At 40.7% G+C, this 22,504-nt stretch overlaps 1 protein-coding gene across 2 annotated transcripts in view; it reads right to left on the reverse strand.

Moving 5' to 3' along the window:
- The window catches only part of LOC131047970 (uncharacterized), a 223,419-nt gene that overhangs the window by 86,006 nt on the left and 114,909 nt on the right, over positions 1–22,504 (reverse strand). Inside the window, exons 8-10 of one of the 2 annotated variants that reach the window (XM_057981781.2) lie at positions 10,231–10,332; positions 9,551–9,661; positions 8,936–9,142 (exon numbers count right to left, since the gene is read on the reverse strand). In XM_057981781.2, coding sequence (XP_057837764.2) covers positions 8,936–9,142; positions 9,551–9,661; positions 10,231–10,332 — 420 coding nt within the window. The remainder of the gene's footprint in view (positions 1–8,935; positions 9,143–9,550; positions 9,662–10,230; positions 10,333–22,504) is intronic. The other variant, XM_057981782.2, reaches the window with a different exon arrangement.

The raw sequence follows: 22,504 nt of genomic DNA on the forward strand, positions 1-22,504 counted from the left end.
GTGGTGCGGGTCCCACACCCTTGTAGCGACCGTCAATGTACCAGTCCCCGTATTGGTGGTACCATTTTACTCTTTCTCAGTCGATTTTCGGTGGTCCAGCCAGGTTGGGAATCACCCGATATAATGAGTTAGGTCCGGCTTCCACCTCGCCTACTCCGGACGCGATGACAAATAGATCCTCTGTCTTCAATACCACTTTTAAACATGGTCCTAGGGTTGCCCCATATTCTTCCAGGATGAGTTCTTCCTCTAGGTCTCCCGGCTCCCCTTCTTTAAGCGGGTTCTCAATTTTCCTCTGAGCTTCTGCTTCTTCGTCAATGTCATATGCCACGTACCCTTCCAGAGCTCCTTCATATGGCGCCCGTTTTTTCCAATATCCTGAGACCCGTACCCACACAGCTGGGTCTCCGAAATACGCATTCGTGAGATGTTTGTGAATCCTGGGAACTGCTACACCTTCCACCCTTTTTGGTACAAGTCGTTCATCCATGGCCGATAAGGGCTTTGCCCAGTCTTCATCCCTCTGGTAGGGTTCCTCTTGTACTATCGGGTCTTCCTTAATCTCCTTGTCTTGACCAATGGTCCAATGTCCTCTTGTGGCATATCCTAGCATGTTGATCCCAATCACAGGTTTATTTCTTTCCCTGTAGATTTTTTAACTTGGAACCGTTCACGGGGTCCCTAATCGGATTGTTATCCAAAGTTGCGAGTTTCACTAATCCGTTACTGCCGACCTCTCTAATTTTATAGGGCCCGAGCCAACGAACCTTGAACTTCCTTGGTCGGAGTTCATTCCGACTGTTATACTTCAAAACTAACTGTTCCGGTCGGAAGTTGGCTTTCCGCAGATGCTAGTCGTGCCAATGCTTTCGCCGATGTTGTGCCACCTTAGTCGCCCATTGTGTCATCAGTCTCCGTTCATCCAACTTTACCAACCCATCCAGCCTTGCATTCATGCTTTCGATGTCCCCTAATCGATTTTCTACCGCCACCCGAAGGCTTGGCACAGTGTACTCAGCTGGTACCACTGCCTCCTGCCCGTACATGAGTTGGAACGGTGTATGCCCGGTAGTGACTTTGTATGTTGTACGGTAGGCCCATAGCACGGTTGGTAGTCTTTCCTCCCAGTCCTCTTGTTCCACCCCACATGACTTGTAAATTATTGATACCAACACTTTGTTGGTTGCCTCTGCCTGTCCATTAGCACGGGGATAGTACGGGCTGGATAGGTTATGGAATATTTTAAATTCCGCAGTCATGGTACGGATTACCTGATTGACGAAGTGCACTCCTCTGTCACTAGTGATTCGAAGTGGTATCCCGTACCTAGAGACAATCTATTCGTACAAGAACCGTGTCGTACTCAAAGTTGTGTTATCGGGCAAGGCCCTAGTTTCTCCCCACTTAGTGAGGTATTCCGTGGCCACCACAATGTACTTGCACCGGTGTCGGCTACTTGGTTTCAAGGGTCCCACAAAGTCTAGACCCCATCGTTCGAAGAGTTCTTGCGGCTGGGAAGGAAAGAGGGGCATGAAGTCCCTCTTGAGAGGTTTTCCGGCTCGTTGATAGGTGTCGCATCGAATCACCCACTCCTGAGCGTCCGTGTGTAGAGTTGGCCACCATAGCCCTGCCAGAAGCACTTTCCTGGTGGTTGCATCTGGTCCCATATGTCCACCTGCCAATCCGTCGTGTGCCTCCTTTAGTACACCACGAACTTCTTCCTCCATGACACACCTCAAGATTTGGTCGGGGCCCATCTTATATAGAAGTCCATTAATTAGTTGGAAGGTTTTGCTCTTTAGTGCCAATTTCCTCCATTCCCCTGGAGGCATCTCACTTGGAAATGTGGAAGTAGATAGGTACTGCCCTATCTTTTCATACCAGGTTGGTAGTATTGCAATTTGGAACAAGTGTGCATCTGGAAAGTCTTCGTTTACTCCCTCAGCCAGTTCTCCTGATCTGATCCTTGATAGTTGTTCTGCTATCACATGGGACTTCCCTTGCCGTACGACAATGGTGAAAGTGAATTCTTGTAACAGCAGTAGCCACCGACTTACCCTCCCTTGGATGATTGGTTTATTCACTAGGTACATTAGTGCTTGGTGGTCCACATAAAATGTGAACGGTATGGCCAACAAGTAGTGTCGAAACTTCTGGACCGCATATACCATCCCTAGTGCCTCTCATTCCGTTGTGCTATAGTTTCTTTCTGCTTTTGACAGGAGTCGACTTGCAAAGAAGACGGAATGGTCTAGTCCTTGTGCCCCTACCTGGGCGAGGGTAGCACCAATTGCAAAGTTGGAGGCGTCCACGTGCACGTGAAATTCTTTGTTCCAATCTAGGTATACCAATATCGGTGCACTCACCAGTCGGTCCTTCAATTCCATGAAAGCTTCTTCTTGCTCTGTACCCATACAAGCGGCTCTCCCTTGTCAATTTATCTAATGGCCACGACACCTGCGCAAAGCCCTTGATGAACCTCCGGTAGTAGCCCACGTGGCCGAGGAATGATTTCACCCCTATTACGTTCGTTGGACTTTCCATGTTGACAATTACTCCTATCTTGTCTGGATCTGTCTTCAATCCTTCCTTACAGACGATGTGGCCCAGTAGTTTCCCCTGTGGTACCATGAATCTGCACTTCTTTGGGTTCAAGGCTAGCCTAGCCCTCCGACATCTTTCCATGCACTCTCCCAAAGCCTTCAAATGGGTGTCCTGGTCGCTGAAAATCGATCAGCCATCCAGGAATGCTCTAAAATTTCCTACTGACATCTTCTCAAAAATGTGCAGAATTATTCGCTGGAAGGTGGCGGGCATGTGGTTATAGGCATACACTCCTTCCTCCACCACGAATGTGGTCTTCAGCTTATCCTCCTCCGCGATACTTATCTGGTTGAGAACCCATCTAGGAACGTGTACATCTCGTGCCCAACAACTTCTTCCAGGATACTGTCAGTGAACGGGATCGGAAATGGATCCTTTATGGTTACTGCATTTAGGTACCTGAAGTCCACACATATCCTTATCTGATTAGCTTCTTTTTTAAGGGAGATGACTATTGGGGAGACCCAGTCACTTGTCTCCACTTTGAATATAATCCCTGCTTCTAGCATTTTGTTGATCTCCTCATTGACTCTGGCTGCGTAGTTTTTGTTCATCCTATACGGCCTCCTTCGTACCGGTTGGGCTCCTGGTACGAGGGTTATGCGATGCACGCATAGCTCCGGTGGTACTCCTTTCAAGTCTTTGCAAGTCCAAGCGAAGACATCTTTATATTCCAGAAATATCTTGAAGGTTGTTGCCTTCAATACCGGGTTCCAGTCATCTCCTACCAGTATCATCTGAGGTACTGCTTCGTTGCTTAGATTAATCTTCTCCACATCTCGTTCCTCGTACTTGATGGGTTTATCCCTTTCAAACTGGTGTGTTGGCGTGTCATCCACTCTTGCCATTCCTTCTTGATATCTACCATACTCTGGGGGAAAGGATTGTTCCTCCATCCCCCCGCTTGCTTCTCCTAACTCACATATTTGTAGCATATGACATTCCGGGTGGAAGACCTCATAGTCCTCCATTTGCCAATGAAAGTCCTGCCATCGAACTGGCTCCATCCTCTGAACACCCGTCTAATTCCAGTACTCCTTCGTCGGGCTCTTTTCCGCCTCTGCCTCCTTCAGAGCCCCACTCCCATCGATTGGAATCTTCTGAATCGGAGTCTGATGACGTGAGCTCTTCGCTGATGGACTGGTTCTTGAGATCAATTACATACTTATGACCGTCACTCTCGATTGAGAGCGTATTTCTTTTCCAATTATGATTATCTTTAGCCATGATCAGCCATCCCCTTCCTAGAAGAGCGTCGTACGCTTTCCTTTCCAACGGGATGACTACAAAATCTAGGAGAAACTGTTGCGTCCCGATTACCACCTTTTGTGCCATGAGGGTGCCGAGGGGTTTGATGCCATGTTGGTCGGCACCGACCAAGTGGAAGGTTGGTGGCCAGAGGGTAGGCTTCGCCAGGTACCCTTCGGTAGTACGTTGACTCTGGACCCGCCATCAACAATGGTGTTAGTAAGCTTCTGCCCCATTATATCCATCTCTACTATTGCTGGTTTCCGTCCAGCGCCCACCGCAAGTAGCATAGGATTCATGGCGTCCGTACCAGATTCCTTCACTGGGTCCGTACTACATGGGTCCGCCAGTGTTTGGTGTTCTTGTCCAGGGGTAGTGTCCATGGTTATATTCGTCAAAGCGATCCGTATCTGTGGCATGGTATGCAGAAGGTCGTACACCTGTACGGGTACTATGGTTTGTAACATCTGCTTGATGATGGTTTTTTCTGGTTCCTACTGGACCGGCATATCGGCGGCCAGGTGCGAAGCCCTCCGCTCTTCAACCATCACCCACTGGATATCTACCCTTGCCTCCTGAAGTCTTTCTTTTTCTATGCGAGGGTCAGGGTACATGGCTTTCTTGCTTTGCAACCTTGTGATTGCTAGTACGTCTTCCTTTGATCCCTCTACATCGAGCATGTTCACCCCTTTTTGTTTTGGACAATCTATGTCCTCGTGATTCCCTGGACCGCACCATCTACACAACAAACTTCCTCCATCACCTCCATTTTGGCATTCTCGGGCAAAGTGACCCCATTCGTTGCACTTCCTACACTGAATCATGGGTCGTCCCTTCCCGTCGTATTGAATTCTGCTCCTTGGTGTGTTATTATTAGATCTATTGTTCCCCTGCCGATTGTTTCTGTACCCTCCTAGTGAGGCGTCAGGGTTTGTTGTTGGCCTTGGAGGTGTTGTTGGTGGAGTGGTTTGGTCGGGTTGGGCATAGAGCAATTGTGTACTCCGTGCCTTCAAGTTGTACGAGCATTCCTTGGTGGAATGTCTCGTTATTTGGCAGATGTCACAAAAGGCTTTACGAGGACACCCTCCTTTGGTGTGCCCTTCGGTCTTGCAATCAGTACACCATAGTTCTTTCCCTTCCCGACTACTTTCTTTGTCCCCTTTTAACTCCTTCATCATCCTTATCATATCCTTGCTGTTTTTGATCCTTCGTCGCTGTCGTCGTCCGTACTGTCACCATTGCTACTCTATCGCTTCCCCCAGGATGTCTTGTTTTCACTTTCAATATCCATGGCGCGATTGTATGCTTCATCGTACGATGGCGGAGGTACTACTTTCATCGTCCTTCTCAGGGATGGTACCAATCCTTCCACGAACCACCGCTTCTTGAGGCCATCTGCCAGCTGGTTCTCCATTTTGTTCAGTAGTTCCCTCAGTCATCTGTTATAAGCGCGTACGCTTTCGTTTTTTCCTTGTTTGGTGTTGTAAATTTCCGCCACAATCTCGTTGTCGTCCTGTAGGAGTTTGAATTCTTCCTCGAAGGCCTTCTTCAGATTGCTCCACGATGTTTTATGATGAGCATCAAGGTCTGTGTACCAGTCAATAGCTATTCCTCGCAAAGTGGTTGGAAATGCCTTCACTCAGTAGTCCCGGTCGTCCTGGCCATTTGCTTCCCAAATGGTGACGCATGTCTTGCAATGTCGTACGGGATCCTCTGATCCGTCGCCCATGAATCTTGGAAGTTTTTGTTTCTCCGAGGTGTGTGCCATTGTTCTTTTCTGTGCGGTTTTATGTAGTGCCTGGAAATGGCTATATGTCGGGAAGGTACTATGTGTCTGGGTGGTGCTGTACGCTCCTGGTCTAGTTGGGTCCTTGCCAACCGGGCTTTGGTCACCTTCACTTCTATAGTCCCTCCTTCCCGGGGTTTCCGGATCCGATCTTCCTATTTTGATGCCTTCTAACAAGGACAAGTTTTGAATACCGGACAACGTTGCTTCGAAAATAGTGTTGATTTCCTCGTGCAGGTCTTGTACCGCCTTCTCTCCTTGTTCGGAAGATTCCGATTGGGAGCTTTGTGATTCGGTTCTGGAGTCTTCTCCACTCGACGTCAAGTGTGGGACCTGGTCGGCGAGATCTTCCTCCGCTACGTTTGGAAGTGGCAGGTTCCTGGCGACCTTGGCAAACTCCTTCCACATACACGGTTTTTGCCTCTCCCGACCACAACTCAGACTCACACTCTGACTTTTGTTGTGTTTCTCTGGACTCCTTGAGTCGGCAACCTCTCTTAGTCGTCGTCTCCTGTTAGCCTGTTCTTTTATGCGGAGGGATCGTCGTACAATTCCCTCGTTTACTCCTTCGGTAGCAGTGGTACGTCTATCTTTGTTCGGCCGTAGGGGCATCAAGTGCCAGAGGTACGACGTTGACTGGCCTCCCTCTCCTCTTCCTCCCTATGTCTCCATTCCTCATACCGTCGGAGGACTTGTTGCCGCCGAAGTTCCTTTATTGTTTCTTCTCTTTGGTTTTGTCATGCAATCAAGTTTCTGGCAAGTAACCTTGGAATGCTCCTGAGGAGGTCAAAGACGGGGGTGCTGACGGTGAGTTCACCACTCCTGAGCCTCCCGCTGCACGTCCCACATGACCGACACGTCCCACAACTCTAGCAAGTCCGCCGTCAACTGATCCTCTCGTTCCTCTTCCGCGGTATTCTCCTCGTACGTGTCGCTGTCCACGACAATTAATTGCTGGTCGAACGGCCGGCCCTTAATTGCTTCCGCCTGCCGCCATAGTTATGTCCAGGTTCGTTCAGGCAACGGCGCCAAAATGTTTAGTCCTAAATGTATAGTTGGTGGATAATCAATTAACACAGTATTCCCTGCACATACCAAGCATTCATGGAATAGAACAATGTACCTTACAACATTTGATACCAATGATAATAGATAGACCAGAAAGTTATATCTTTATTCCAATGTCCAGAATTGTTCATACATAATCCCCCCTGCCGAGGTTCCAACCCAACAATATATAGACCCGACGGTTGGCCAAGATGACAACCGTCACCAACTCCCAACTACCCGAGGGGAACCTCTCGGCAACAGCAAAACATAACCACACTTATAATTATTATTCGTACTAACATACGTATTTACCCCTAACAACCACCTTTCATAACAATTGAGTCACCACTTCTCTTTGTTGCCTTTGAGAATAATATATTATTCTCCAAATTGATATCGCTTCCATCTCTTCCTCAAATGAACCTTCTTCCCTTTATATCTCCCCATGTGAGGGATAGGTCACATCTCTTCATTAAGCCTGCCCTTTGGCAAAAGACACAACCTTTCACAATTTCCACCTTTTGAAATAGTACAATTCTTCATAATTCTTGGCCTTTGAAAGAAACACTTCCTTACCTACTTCCAATTCATTCCTTCTTCCATTAATCTTTCCTTGATTTACACGCTCCCTTCCTTCTTCCTTTCTCCATATCTCCCCCTCTCAAATGAGGTTCTCTTCTCCCTTTTATATCTCATATTTGATGGAGTCACAACTTTTCATTCCATGTCTTTTAACCATTCATTAACTTGATTATATTTTAATTATATTCCATTTCAAAGTGGGGACATTATAGTATATGAGCTGAGAATTATTCTTTACATGAGAAGTTGGATTGCATTATTGCTAGGTGTGACCATTGACTATACCAAATCATGGAGGTGAACTAAAGGCTTATTTGGGTCTAATTTAGCTTCACAACTAATTGATATAGTGCTGTTAAGTCTGGAGTGGATATTTCAGTCCTTTGAAGCTGTTATGTTTTGTGTGAAAAGCAGCATGCAAAGTAGCTGGATACTCCAATGTCCCTCCTTGGGCACATTATCCCCATATCCAAAACAGATACGTATGTAATATAGCTCCGATACACGTCAGATACTGTACCCACACATGCCCAGAAAACCTTGATTTTGCAAATATAACAAATACTATGTGATTTGATTTTTTTTTAATTTGACATAAATCTTTCTAAATTTAAATTTAAAAACTTCATTCATGCAATTTTTTAAATTGTTTTGGTATAAACAAAACCTACACCAAATGAGAAAGACTCAGTCACCTTATTCCTAAAATGCCACCTGCATTTCTAAATGAAAATTGAAAGTAACCACTGGAAAATACACTAACAGTCCATTCACTAAATAGTTGTGGATTGAGAAAGGGGACATGACAAGGTTGAACAATGAGACTTGGGTTGTAAAATCTACAAGCATCCCCAAATGTCCCAAAAAACATAGGACGTCCTAGAGATGCCCCCTTTTTTTCTAGGACATTCCAAGGATGCCCCATAATTGCTCTAAAAGATATGAGAGTTGCAAAGGGAGTGAGGGTGGAGGGGTTATCTTGTCCCAAGGCCATCATGCAAACCCCTATGGACCATTGAATTATAGTTGAGTTCAATCAAACAATAATTTCCACCATTGCACACATCCAAATCATGTTATCTGCATCTATATTGCATCATAAACGCCCCTCATCCACCTCAAGTTACGTTTTAGCAGGTTACTTTAGATGTTATATGCTAGTGTAGTTCTTCTAACTCGTTGGTAATATGTAACTAATCCAATCTATTCACAAGGATCATACAGGTAATTAATCTCTTCTATCATAATTTTTTGTGGGGGGAGTGTATATTCTATGTTTTGGCACAAACTCTCCTATAAAAGAAAACATTGGCTCGTAATGCCATTGATGCTCATATAATTTTTGAAGATCTATATGACAACAGTTCCAATACTACACACTACACATGATATTTGTTCTCTCAATTATATCTTCTAATTTACAAGTCTACTACTTTGTCAATATTTTTCAGTTAGTTCTTATATGATAAACTATAGAGAAGATGTTTTCTTATCTCCCCTTGTTGTATCCTCTTGTGTATATCATCATCACTTGTATTCCCTACTCTCGATGTTGAAAAAATAATATAATATCTCTAATCTTTTTGTAATAATTGTTTCCTTCAAATGTTACATAATGATAAAACCATTTCCCTATGTCAAGAATTCTAAATGCAAGTAACTCACTTGTAAATGTCGAGGTAGAAGGCTTTCCAAGAGCTCTACAGGGACCTTCTCCAAAGATTCTGACTGAACTGTGTGATTTGTAAAAGAAAAAACCTTCTTAACAATTTCCCAAGCTCTATTCCATTCCACATTCTCCTCGTCAACCAACATTCGCATTAATTCGGGTATCGCAATTGAAGGATGTGTATCATTCAGCTGCAAAGCTACCTGTAAACCATCATGAATTTGAAAATGAAGATCTTTTCTTCTGATTGATGATTTTAAAACACACGAAATCAAGAAAATGAAAGATGCATGTAAAGAGCAAATATATTTACTTAATTGTAACAAATCAAAGTACAAAGAAAAAGAAATAACTTATATATTGATGGAACTATTGAAAAACTAGTGCAGCAGTTCATAATCACATAGAAATATCGAACAAAAAATATTTTTTGTGGCAATAGTAATTTGAAAACGAAAGCAGGCACCATAGAATCAAAGTATCTAGAACATGTGATAGTACTTAGGATATAAAACAAAACAATCAGTGATATTTTCCTATTAATGTTAAAGCTACTTCACAAACAAAAGGAGGAAGTGATCGTTACAAAGCCAAAAGGAGAGAGCAATAACCTTGTCAGGAAATTGATCAATGTTCTTATGAAAGTCCTTGAACCTCCTCATAATGTCTTGTAATGAAGCTGACACAAAGAAGTATTGTTGCTTCAGACGAAGTTCCTTCCCCTGCAATAACACCACATTCAATAACTGCCCATGGCCTACATGCCTCTATCCTGCACGAAAAAATGTGCAGCTCATTGCATACATTTAACAGCTTGATTTCTATAAGTTTCTCCAGTTGCACAGAAAAGAAGTGAAACATTCCCTTTCAATCAATGTTCGGTTACCAGGGCATAAGGAATTGAGGGAAGCACTTATAAGGTGCATATGTAGTGCCCATGCTTTACCACAGTTTTATGGAAGAACCTTAGACGTTTCTATGTCAATGCAAGAACTTACGGACAAGATTTAGCTAGGCTTTTCATTCTATTATAACATCAATGGCATGTTTCACATCAAAACCTATCTTTTCTGACAAGATTATCAGTGCATGATTTAAAATAGAAATCCAAACAAAAAATACCACAACAGAGTGCCTGAGAAAATGTGAATTTGTTCTAATGATCCACTAGGCATGATGCCATTATGAATGACAAACATAATAATCTATAAGAAAACAAATTTATAGCTTACTTGAGACTAGCTCCTGAATACTATCTGCATGAAGGAAAATAGCACCACCAACACTCTACCTGATAGGAACGATCATCTGGGTACAAAACACTACTAATAGTCTCAGCCCGCTGCTTGTTAATTATAGCACTGATATAATCTCCAGTGCTAAATGATTCTTGCTGTAGATAAGAGAGATGACAACCACAGATAGATTTGAGTTTAATGAAAAATTATAATTATTTAGTTGAATTAATATGATCTGTGGTACTGAATGATTTCATCTTTAGATAAAACAAATGGATGCCAAAGAGAGATTTGAATTTCATGGAAAAAACTTCTAAAAGAGCATTCATGCAGTTTCAATAACTATATCACTGCCAATTTAGAATAGAGAAAAGGCAGCACAAAACCATACAAGTTTCACAGGAAATATATTATATTCAAAAGAAATTCAGGTAACAAAGATTCATTATCCATTTATGCCATTTTCAATAACCAGCCTTACAAAAAAAAAAAATTAACCATCAGAAGGAACTCATTTCTACTTTGAAGTTGAACCATTAGAATGAAGTCATTTCTAATTATGCCCCACAACTCTAGAGAATATTGCCAGGTTCTAAACGTGTATAAAATAGCATATAATGTTTAAAAATGAAAAACTATAGTCAATACAGCCTGCTAGCATCTAAGGAAGAAAACTAAAGCTCTGTAGAAAGGAATAGTCTTTGATAAACAACAACAACAACAAATGTTTAATTTTTATTACATAGGTAATTTATTAATTAATAATTATTAAGAAAAAATGAACTTTTTACAACCCCAGCTCTGTTCTTGACTTTGCAAGGGTGATGGCTATAAACTTTGTGATTGATCAAATATCTTTCATTATAACAGCTCTAATAAGACGTAAAAATTTCTGACAACAATTTAGGCTATAAGTCACTGTAGAAAAGACTAAATACATACATCAATATACAAATGCCAGGTAGATTATAATTTGTTATATTTTCCATAACCAGAACAGGCAATTAATTTTGACCACAATGGCCCACATAGTGCTCGTCATTTTATAAACCAGGGATTCACATAACAAATAACACTGAAATAATACACTTGCCCATCATTTAAGTCTATGGAGAGATTTTGTTGGAAGCTTGGATTCCTGTTCCTTCATAGCAACCTGATCGCTTTCCTCAAAAGACCAAAGCAAGAACTTCAGTGATTAGGTCTATAATAGAGGGAATTTATTCTCCACCACAAATAAATTTTTCCACTAAGAGTTTAGCTTATCAGTCTGTTGTCTCTTGTTGCTAGGCTGCTGACCCTTGTGTTGTTTTACCTTCTCAAGCCTTTTTTGGCTCTACGAATAGTACAAAATTGTTCAATGATCTCAGACCTACCTTTGAGTTGCCTTGATTTATGACTTATAAAGAGGTAGCAATCTATGCTAATAAATGGTTAGCTTATACATAATTGTATAATAGATTCTAGCACATCCGGCAATGTGATGCCTTTAGAAGTCATGAATCAACTCAGCCTACGACTAAAAAAATATCATAGCAAATGTTTTGCCATGGATTCTAATAAAGTAGATGAAATTGGGGTAGTTAATGATGTTGAAGTACAACATGCCGCATAACTTTGTCATGTCCCCACCATGGACACTAGACCAAAACAGCGAACCAATGTGATATCCCCATCGAATTCTAATCCACACAATCATTCTAAGATTTGTTCCTATAAGCATTACCTGCGGAGATCATTCAAATTTGGGAAGTATACTATGAAGACGAATTTGTAAGTAAGATTCTAACGATAGAAGGAGATAAGGTCATCTTATAGCAAGGATTCCTAATGATCATTACATGAGCTGTATAATCCCCAATGAATAGCGAAGACAATCAAAGATAGCTGAAGGTTGGATGAAGCAATCCTTATAAGCACTTAACCCACCGCTGTAGAAGAACATCTGAAACTATTAAGTGGCATTACAGAAGTCAGCAAGAGTAGTTCTATAAGGCAGCGATATTAATACGAACATTACAGAAGGAGCTTATCCTAAGAACATCGATTAAGAGCATGACACATGAACGTGGCATACAATTAAGATATAATAATTAAGTCTACGTGCATTACAAACCCGTAACTAATCACAGATTAGCTAGTGATAAGATGCGATTTAAATAGATACTAGGTGGATATCCACGCTGGCAATAGGGTAATCTTCTCTCCATGTAAGTCTTCAAAGGGGAAACCACGCCGATATTAGAACCCTTGAGATCCAAACTTCATCTTATTCCCAAGCATCGTCCAGTAAAGCTGCTAATGAAATAATTAGAGTTATCAGTGCTTAAGGAAATAACGCTTGACACCAATAGATAACGGCAACCACTCTCATTGCTAAAGCACCGATGATGATATTAAGTGATAATTAAGACAGACAGCGATTGTTTTATTCAAACCGATTTGATTATGAAGACACAACTATTGGTATGATTAACCGATTGTCAAGGAGAGGTGTGATATTCGTAAGGGGAGGTATAAGACGTGTCTCTTAAGGAAACCCCTTTGTAATGTAAATATATATTTGCAATCTTTTCATCCACAAAAGGAAAGGAAGGAGAGTAACCAAGTCTGCTCTCAAACCACACATCAAATTATTAAAAGAGACAGAAAAATCAAAAGAGAGAAAGAGGAAGTCTGATAAATATCGAAGGAGATAAAATACAAGCTGCAGGTCAAACTGCCTAACCTACCAAGTCTGGTATGTATGCTGCCAACACTGTTAATATTGTGAAATGTAATACAGTAAATAGGGATATGTATATATTGATGTAGCAGAAATATGTTAATATTTATTTAATAATCTGTATACATGATTATGAACAGGAAGTATATTAATACTTATTTGGTAATCTGAATACATGAAAATAGCAGAAAGTTAATCATTCATACTAGGTAGACATGTCAGAGTAATTTTTGCATTAATAAGCATTCTGAAATGTCAACAGTAAACTGTCAATCACTTAATAACCATAATACAAATAATATGCTCTTAACCTATCCTAAACACAAATCTGTTCTACTACCTCTATTCCCCAAGGGAGATGGGCGCTGTTAGGGAAAGGCAGAGTAAAACCACTCCAAGATGAAGAACCCCAAGGACGGAAGGACTAATGTTCCTGACATCTGGGCAGAAATAGGGAGATGGTGTCAAGCACCCTAGACAAGCCAATGCCCTCTTCTCGGAATGAGGATTAGAAAGATTTAGGATTAGGCCTGGCTTAATGGCAATATTAAGTTGTGTTATGAATAACTTTAATTATCTATTCTGAATTAATGTAATATAGTAGGTAGTAATATGTGTTGCTCTTTGGGAATTGAAAGCCTCCTAATAGGGGACATTACAAGTGGTAACAGAGCATAATCCTGCTATCCTGCGAAATAAACTACGCAACCCTTATACAACTTGGGTCAACTATTCAACCCTCTAAATCAAAAAAATAAATAAAAAAATATCAAAATTAAACAAGCAAGTATTATTCAAAAATCAATCATGCATCATAGTCTAAGATCTCAAAATCATAGACAAAGGACTGTCTACCGACATCCAAGGAAAAGACGTCATAGTCTGAGGTTTATACTAAAACGTAGAGATTTCATGTACAAAAATCGCAAAAGATTGTTAAAGAATCGAGTATTTCTGCATCATTATCATGACTTCTTAAATGGTCTCAACAACAACGGAACAACAAAGTATAAAGGCTTTCGAACGACGAACAGCCTTATCACAATCCTATTACCAAGCATTGCATCCACAAATGCAACATAAAAGTAATAAATAAATGTGTACCATCCATACTATAAATAAGGATGAACTTGTTCAAACCTTGCATTAACACCCTACATGTATGTATGTTTCAAGGACTCTAATGGGTATATGCCCATTTACGACTCATGCCTTTAGCAAGTATTTGTCACATGCTTTAAGCTTCAAATGTATTTGTATGCTTGGAGTGTAATTAAGTGTCAATTGTATACTTCATTCTTCAAGTGTATTCATTGGCATGATCCATACTTCAAATGTATTAATTGAATACTTCATTTCTCAAGTGTATTCCTTTGTATGCTTCATACTTCAAATATATTCATTTGTATGCTTCATGCTTTAAGTATTCATTATACGCTCCCTGCTTCAAGTGTATTCATTTGTATGCCTCATGCTTTAAGTATAAATCATATGCGTCATGCTTATGTAATTTGCAAGTATGTTGCATGCCTTAACTATATTCATGTGTATACTTCATGCCTTACATGTATGCTTCATGCCTTACGTGTACTCATTTTATGTGCTGCATGTATTCATGTGTATACTTCATGCTTTATGCCTCACGTGTATTCATATGTATGATTATGTATACATATACCTCATAAATTGCAGTTATTTGTGTGTTTGTTGCATCTTCAGTATGATTGTTCTATTGTATGTTTTATACATGTACTTTTCTCATGTATGCTTTGTATTACATACACGACTGCCCCATGTTTGTCATAATTTCAGCATACACCTTCCTAATGTATACCTTATGTCTTGAATACGCTTCGTATCATGATTGATGTATTTCCAACATGTCTAAACCATGTGCACTTTATAAATATCTTAAGCACATTTACTTCATGGCGGATGGGTTTTCAGAGTGTTTACTCCATGTGCATTCTCTAAGTGCGTTTACCATGTATGCTTTCTGATTTACATGTGATGGCTTCCTGTCTAACCTGCCTACAGCGTGTGTGTTTTACATTTCTCATACCTGCAGACATCTTGTGTGCATGCCTAGCATTTATGTGTTTGCCCAGCATGTTTATACCCTGTATTTACAATATGTATTAAGAGTTTAGGACAGATTTAATATTTTTTTATCAGTCAGGCATTGACTGCTTAAATCCTTATGATCTTTTTATTGTTTAAGACAACCAACTTTTCAAGTCAATAAGGACCTTAAGGTTGATGTTTACAAATATCAATCTCAGACCTGGGATGGTTCAATGGACTTGAGAAAGCTCTCTGTCTAACAGCTTCCATAAGGCAAGGCTCCTCTATCAATAATCCTAAGTGACACTTGGGTATAACAAGCCATGCCTTCAATTATAACAATTGTTAATTATACTTCTGGTAGTCAATTAAGATTATTTATAGTATCCATATGAAAATGAGAGTGTCTCTCGATTAAGAAAACTCCTAATATATTATAGGTGTCAAGAAGAATAGAAGAACTAACACTAAGAAAGTCTAGGACTTGGAAACCTCCGTTCACAATAAACATAAGGCGAGACAATCTTTCCTTTTAGGGTTGAAATTGAATACTGTACATAGATAGAAACTTTGGAAAACTTATGATTAAACTAGTCACAGAATATGAAGGACCAAAAAGACATAAATTCCTTCTTCCTGAGGAAAACATCACATCTACAAAGTATGTCACCCTTATGTATAGACAAAAGAGGCACGTCGCACTTCTTTAGTATAGTTCATATCTCCATCAGTATATCATTGTTTGAGGACAAGCAATTTCAAGAAGGGCGAACTCTCATGTCCCCACCATGGACACTAGACCAAAACAACAAACCAATGTGATATCTCCATCAAATTCTGATCCACACAATCATTCAAAGATTTGTTCCCATAAGCATTACCTGCGGAGATCATTCAAATTTGGGAAGTCTCCTATGGAGACGAATTTGTAAGTAAGATTCTAACGACAAAAGGAGATAAGGTCGTCTTATAGCAACGATTCCTAATGATCATTACATGAGCTGTATAATCCGCAACGAATAGCAAAGACAATCAAAGATAGCTGACGGTTGGACAAAGCAATCCTTATAAGCACTTAACCCACCACTGTAGAAGAACATCTGAAACTATTAAGTGGCATTACAGAAGTCAGCAAGAGTAGTTCTATAAGGCAGCGATATTAATACGAACATTATAGAAGGAGCTTATCCTAAGAACATCGATTAAGAGTATGACACATGAACGTGGCATACAATTAAGAGATAAGAATTAAGTCTACATGCATTACAAACCCGTAACTAATCATAGATTAGCTAGTGATAAGATGCGATTGAAATAGATACTAGGTGGATATCCACACTGGCAATTGGGTGATCTTCTCTCCATGTAAGTCTTCAATGGGGAAATGTTGTGACGTATTCACACATCGCCCCATTGCAAATGGGGACCCCTACTTTTTTCACTTTGTGGGGTTTTGCTTTCTAGGTTTTAGGGTTTTGTCTATTAGCCTTTGCGTGATGAGTGTTGTCAGGGGGATCGTTGGATAGTAGGCTCTGCTTGAGCTAGGTTGAGTCTTTGAGGCCCCAAAATTAGGGTTTCTTTGAAAGTCTTCCTTAGGGCCTGGTTTTGATCTTTTTGCTAATTGTGTCTTGCTTGGTGAGTGAGTATCATTCTTGAAGGTCCAAGCTAGGTCAAGTTGGTGAGTGGTGAAGTCTGGAATGTCATCCTGATTTTCAAATGCCCTGAAATTTGGCTGTCTGGAATGTCCTGATCCTAAAATTTGGCTAAGTCTGGAATGTCCTGATCCTGAAATTTGACTAAGTCTGGAAAACTGAAAAATCCTCCAAAAACTAGAATTTGCAAAATAACTCTTGGAGGTCCAAAACCACTCTCAAATATCCTGACAGTATATATGGAATATAACTTAAGTATAAGGAAATGTCACTTATACTTAAATGTTATATTCCATAAAATGATCCTGACGGAGAGACCAAAATGTCAAATTTCGCTCCTAACCCTTCCAAAGGGTCCAAAGCGAATTTCGCTCCTGACCCTTCCAAAGGGTCCAGAGCGAAATTCTCCATAAGACATTCTACTTTGACCAAAACCTAGAACTAACGCATTCTCAGGCTTGAATGAAGGTAAAAATGCTTGTTTGAATGAAGAAATGTGAAAATGAAGTCAGGATCTTGGCCAAGATTAGGAAATTCGCTCCTGACCCTTCCAAAGGGTCCAGAGCGAAAAATCCTTGTGCACCTCAATTTATCACTTGTCAAGACCAATTTCATAGTTCCTTAGGCATGTTTGGGGGTGTCTTGACATGTTCTAACCTTAGGAGGTGAGTAAAGGTGGATGAGCTGAAGATTTTAGCCAGGAATGTGAATTTCACTCCTGACCCTTCCAAAGGGTCCAGAGCGAAATTCTTGAAAACACTCATTTTTCCTTTAGCAAGAGTTAGGACCTAGGTGGAGATGCATGAGGAAGGATCTATGTTTGCCTCCCAAAGAGGGTGAGAGTTGGAAAAGTCAAGGATCAAACCCAAAACATGATTTTCGCTCCTGACCCTTCCAAAGGGTCCAAAGCGAAAATCTTTGTAGCTCTCATTTCCTTTCTAGTTTTGACTAAGTGTTGGTTTCTAAGACACGTTGGATGATAAACTAGTATGTTTTTGCCTTGAGGTGGAGTTTGATGATTTTGAAGATCAAGATTTTAGCCTCAAAGAGAATTTCGCTCCTAACCCTTCCAAAGGGTCTAGAGCGAAATTCATTATATACTTCATTTGCTCCCTTGTTTTGGCTTGAAACCTTGCTCCTTTGATGGAAAACGATCTATATTTGCCTCCAGGAGAAAATTGAAGTTTAAAAAATGAACAATCAAGCCCAAATGGTGATTTTCGCTCCTGACCCTTCCAAAGGGTCCAGAGCGAAAATCCTCCTAAGGCTCATTTCCTCCCTAGTTTGAGCAAATTTTGAGTTGCTAGGAATCATTTGAAGGAATTGAGCCAAATCAAGAATTTCGCTCCTGACCCTTCCAAAGGGTCCAGAGCGAAATTCTAAAATCCACCTATTCCTTTCACATTTGTGCCAAGCCGGGCCTAGACAAAGATGATAGAAGCCCTTGAGATTGCCCTTGAATGGATTTTTGTCTCCAAAAATGATGATTTTGGGCTAGAGGAAGAAATTTGCGCCTGACCCTTCCAAAGGGTCCAGAGTGAAATTGTGCAAAACCTATCTTTTCCCTCAAATTTATGCCAAGTCTAGTGTGGGTCAAGATTAGAGGTGTCCTTAGGCATGTCCTTGAATTGCCAAGAGTCATCAAATATGAAGAAATGAGCTCAAAACAAGAAATTTGCTCCTAACCCTTCCAAATGGTCCAAAGCGAAAAACACTAAAACCATCCTTTTCTCCAAATTTTGTGCTAAGTCGGGCGACTAGGGTGACAGAAGCTATTTGGAATGCCTTGGAAAGATGTTTGATCACCAAATATGCAAATTTTGAGCTAAAATTGGAATTTCGCTCCTGACCCTTCCAAAGGGTCCAGAGCAAAATTTTGGATAGGTCCTGTCCCTGGCTAGGTTTTTGAGCGGATTTCCCTTTTTAGGCCTTGTGAAGATCAAACCAATGATGCCAAATTGGGAAGTGGATTCAATGTGAGGGAGTCCAGATGAAGTGAAGTGAAGAAAATGAAATTGGGTGTGGATAGGCAAGCAAAAAGTGAATTTCGCTCCTGACCCTTCCAGAGTGTCTAGAGCGAAATTCCCAAAATCACCTAGTTTGCCCATGAGGAAGGTCAAGTTGTGGATTCGTAGCCTTTGGTGAGGAGAAGGATAGCGTATGCTTGCCTTGGAAGGCATTTTGGAGTAGAGACATGGTGGAATTTGTCCAAAAATGCAAAATTCGCTCCTGACCCTTCCAAAGGGTCCAAGGCGAAATTCTTATAGGGCCTGTCCCTGGAAAGAGTCTTGAACTAACTTCATTTTAATATCTTTTGTTGATGATTTAAGGTGTGAAATACTATGTTGAAATGAATTTATTATGTGTCCTTAATCATATGTTGATTTGTTTTTGCAGATGAAAGAAGATCAAGCCAAGACAAGGACGACCTTCTCCAATCTAGCATCAACAAGGACGGCCTTCTCCGGTCCAGCATCATCAGGGACGACCTTTTCCAGTCCAGCATTTGAAGGAAAGGTACACCATCCATCTTGCACATCAAAGACAAAGGAGGTTAAAGCAAGGGTTCGTTGAAGAAGCAGACAGTTTCAGAAGAGTTAATTAAAGTTAGCTTCTCAGCATCATCAAATTGAGCATCTACCAAGTTACAAGTGTCAAACAAGGTGGCATCCCAATCATCACTCCTCCAGTCGAATTGGTCCACCTCAGCGTGTCCAGATTCAATGTACCTGACTCATCAAAGATGGCACAAACTTCGATGTACCTACCCCAGTTATCCATTGGTCGAATATTCCAGAGAAGACATGTGTCCAAATAATGCAATTATTTCATTGGCCAGAATTGAGTTGTTGTAACAAACCCTAATTAGGGTTTTCATTGTAAAATCTCGGCCATTGATCTAAAATTGATCTGAGCCATCGAATTGTATTAAGGGCGCTATATAAGCCCTGGCTCCTCATTTTGTAAAGGCTAATGGTTAGCTAATAGAGAATAGTTAGTAAATAGTTGATAGTCAGTGAATAAGTAGTAGAATAGCAAATAGAATAGCAATTAGAGTAGACTAGGAAGAGAAGACAAGACATTGTTGCCTTAATTGTAAAGACTTCTTTTTCATTGAAGATATGGTGAAATATGTCGTTTCGTTGCAATATGCATGGTCTGTTGTTGAATCTTCATTTTAGATGATAGATAATTAAATTGAATGAAAGAAGTCGTTGAATGCACCTGTGTGGAATCTGTCTAATCCATACCACTAGCCTCTTACTAATTGTAAGTGCGCCCTGCGTGGTCAACTGGCATAAAATGAGCTTAATCTCAAGTCGTTACACGTCTATTGTTCATGCATTAACTTGAATGATGATCAGTATCTGAAGGTGTCCGATTTGAATATATTTGAATCATCCCCCAGAAGATCACACTGAGTTGGTGTTGAATTGTTCAACTTGATGGTGAGACCCAGCCCAGTAGGACTCCACCTAGTCGTTCATCCATCTTCTCGCATTCTAGGTAGTAGAGTAGACTTCCTGAACCCTGCATCTTTTGCCATTTGTTTGTCTTCCAGTTAGTTAATAGGACCTGTGATTCCAGCAAATCAGACGTTTAGGTCGTCAAGTGTAAGTTCCCTTGTGATTCCAGCAAAATCACATCATACCACAAAGAGCTTATCCACATGTAGAGATCCTACATAACAGAACCTTGGAGTTACTCTGACTGATCCTTCAGCGAGATCTTCAGCAGTCGGGAACTTTGTTCAAGAGAGGATAAGATACTTCGGTATTTTATTTTGTGTTCGCATGTGCATAAAAAACACATCAACAGGAAGCCACGCCGATATTAAAACCCTTGAGATCCGAACTTCATCTTATTTCCAAGCATCGTTCAGTAAAGCTGCTAATGAAGTAATTAGAGTTATCGGTGCTTAAGGAAATAACGCTTGACACCAATAGATAACGGCAACCACTCTCATTGCTAAAGCACCGATGATGATATTAAGTGATAATTAAGACAGACAGCGATTGTTTTATTCAAACCAATTTCACAATGAAGCGACACGTGATTAAGATAAGAAACAACTATCAGTATGATTAACCAATTGTCAAGGAGGTGAGATTTTCTTAAGGGGAGGTATAAGACATGTCTCTTAAGGAAACCCCTTCATGATGTAAATATATATTTGCAATCTTTTTATCCACAAAAGGGGAGGAAGGAGAGTAACCAAGTCTTCTCTCAACCCACACATCAAATTATTAAAAGAGACAGAAAAATAAAAAGAGAGATAGAGGAAATCTGATAAATATCGAAGGAGATAAAATATGGGCTGCAGGTCAGACTACCTAACATACCAAGTCTGGTACATATGCTGCCAAGACTGTTCAATGCAATACAGTAAATAGGGATATGTATATATCAATATAGCAGAGATATATTAATATTTATTTAATAATCTGTATACATGAATATAAACAGAAAGTATATTAATACTTATTTGGTAATCTGCATACATGAAAATAGCAGAAAGTTAATCAATCATACTAGGTAGACATGTTAGAGTAATTCTTGCATTAATATGCATTCTGAAATGTCAATAGTAAACTGTCAATCACTTAATAACCATAATACAAATAATATGCTTTTAACCTATCCTAAACACAAATCTGCTCTACTACCTGTCGTGACCATTTCGCACATTTCCCCGTTGCAAATGGGGACCCCCACTTTTTCTGCTTTGTAGGTAAGTTGTAGAGTCTCTAGCTATTAGCCTTTGCTTGTAAGTGGTGTAGATGGCAAGGAGTAATTAAGTCAAGTCTCTATCTTTGGGTGAGTTGTTCAAGTTCACGGAATAAGCAGGAAGTACAAACAGAACATATAACCAGCAACTCAGTTATATTCAGAACATAAATTAACAGTCACAGTCACAACAATATGGCAAAGAGATGTTTCCTTTATTGCATTACAAAACTAGTACATCATCATTGTTGTCGTGGTTCCCCTACATTGCACCATATAAGACCCGGCGGTTGCCAAAGATGCCAACCGTCACAACTGCCGACTAACTCCTATAGGAACCATACGGCTGACTTATTACACAACCAAAGTATTACTAAAACATAACTAGCAGAATTATAAGTATTATCCTAATTGCCTCTTAACATCAGCGCCCCCAAAAAGTAGTCGTCTTCCAGACGACGAAGTCAAAATGGGAGCTGGTCAAAACTGAAAACTAAGACTGAGAGCGATGAGAAGACGTCCCTGGGGTGATAGAAGTTGAAGCCTGCTGCCGGAACTTCTGAAGTTGCTCCGTGCGGAGCCATAGGTTCCTCTCGGCAACCAGCTAGCGTTCACGAGATGTCTTCACCATAAGAGCTACCTCCATCAGATCTTTATCCTTCTGCTCCACCTGACGTGTCTGTCAGGATTGATACCATTTCCTGCAATGTCTTCATCTGAACTCTGTTCGGCCAGATGGGTCTTTTGGAGTACAGCTGCCTTCTCTAGCTCAATTATAATCTGCTTTTCCACAACAGCAAGTTCTATATGTTTATCCAGCTCCTTCTGGAGTCCAGCAACCTCTTCCTTATTAGCTCGTTGCTCGGCCTAGGCCCGCTGCATCTGGAAATATAGCTCCCTGTAGGAACTCTCTATACCCTGCAAGGTGGGGCCAAGTGCCTCCTGGTCGTCCATGATGTTTGCGCCCCACCAAGTTGCCACCATCTCAAGAGTCTCGGCTGCTAGCCAACCATGTTGGACGAACTGCTACGTGAACTCCTCCTGACATCCGAAGGTCATAAACGCTAGAAGCTTCTCCGATTCTGGTAAGGCTCTTGCATCTATGCGTAAGGCTAGGTCAACGATGCCTCGTGCTACCTCTGTAAAGCCCTACAACTC

The sequence above is a fragment of the Cryptomeria japonica genome, chromosome 3, assembly GCF_030272615.1.
Source record: "Cryptomeria japonica chromosome 3, Sugi_1.0, whole genome shotgun sequence".
NCBI classification, from domain to species: domain Eukaryota; kingdom Viridiplantae; phylum Streptophyta; class Pinopsida; order Cupressales; family Cupressaceae; genus Cryptomeria; species Cryptomeria japonica.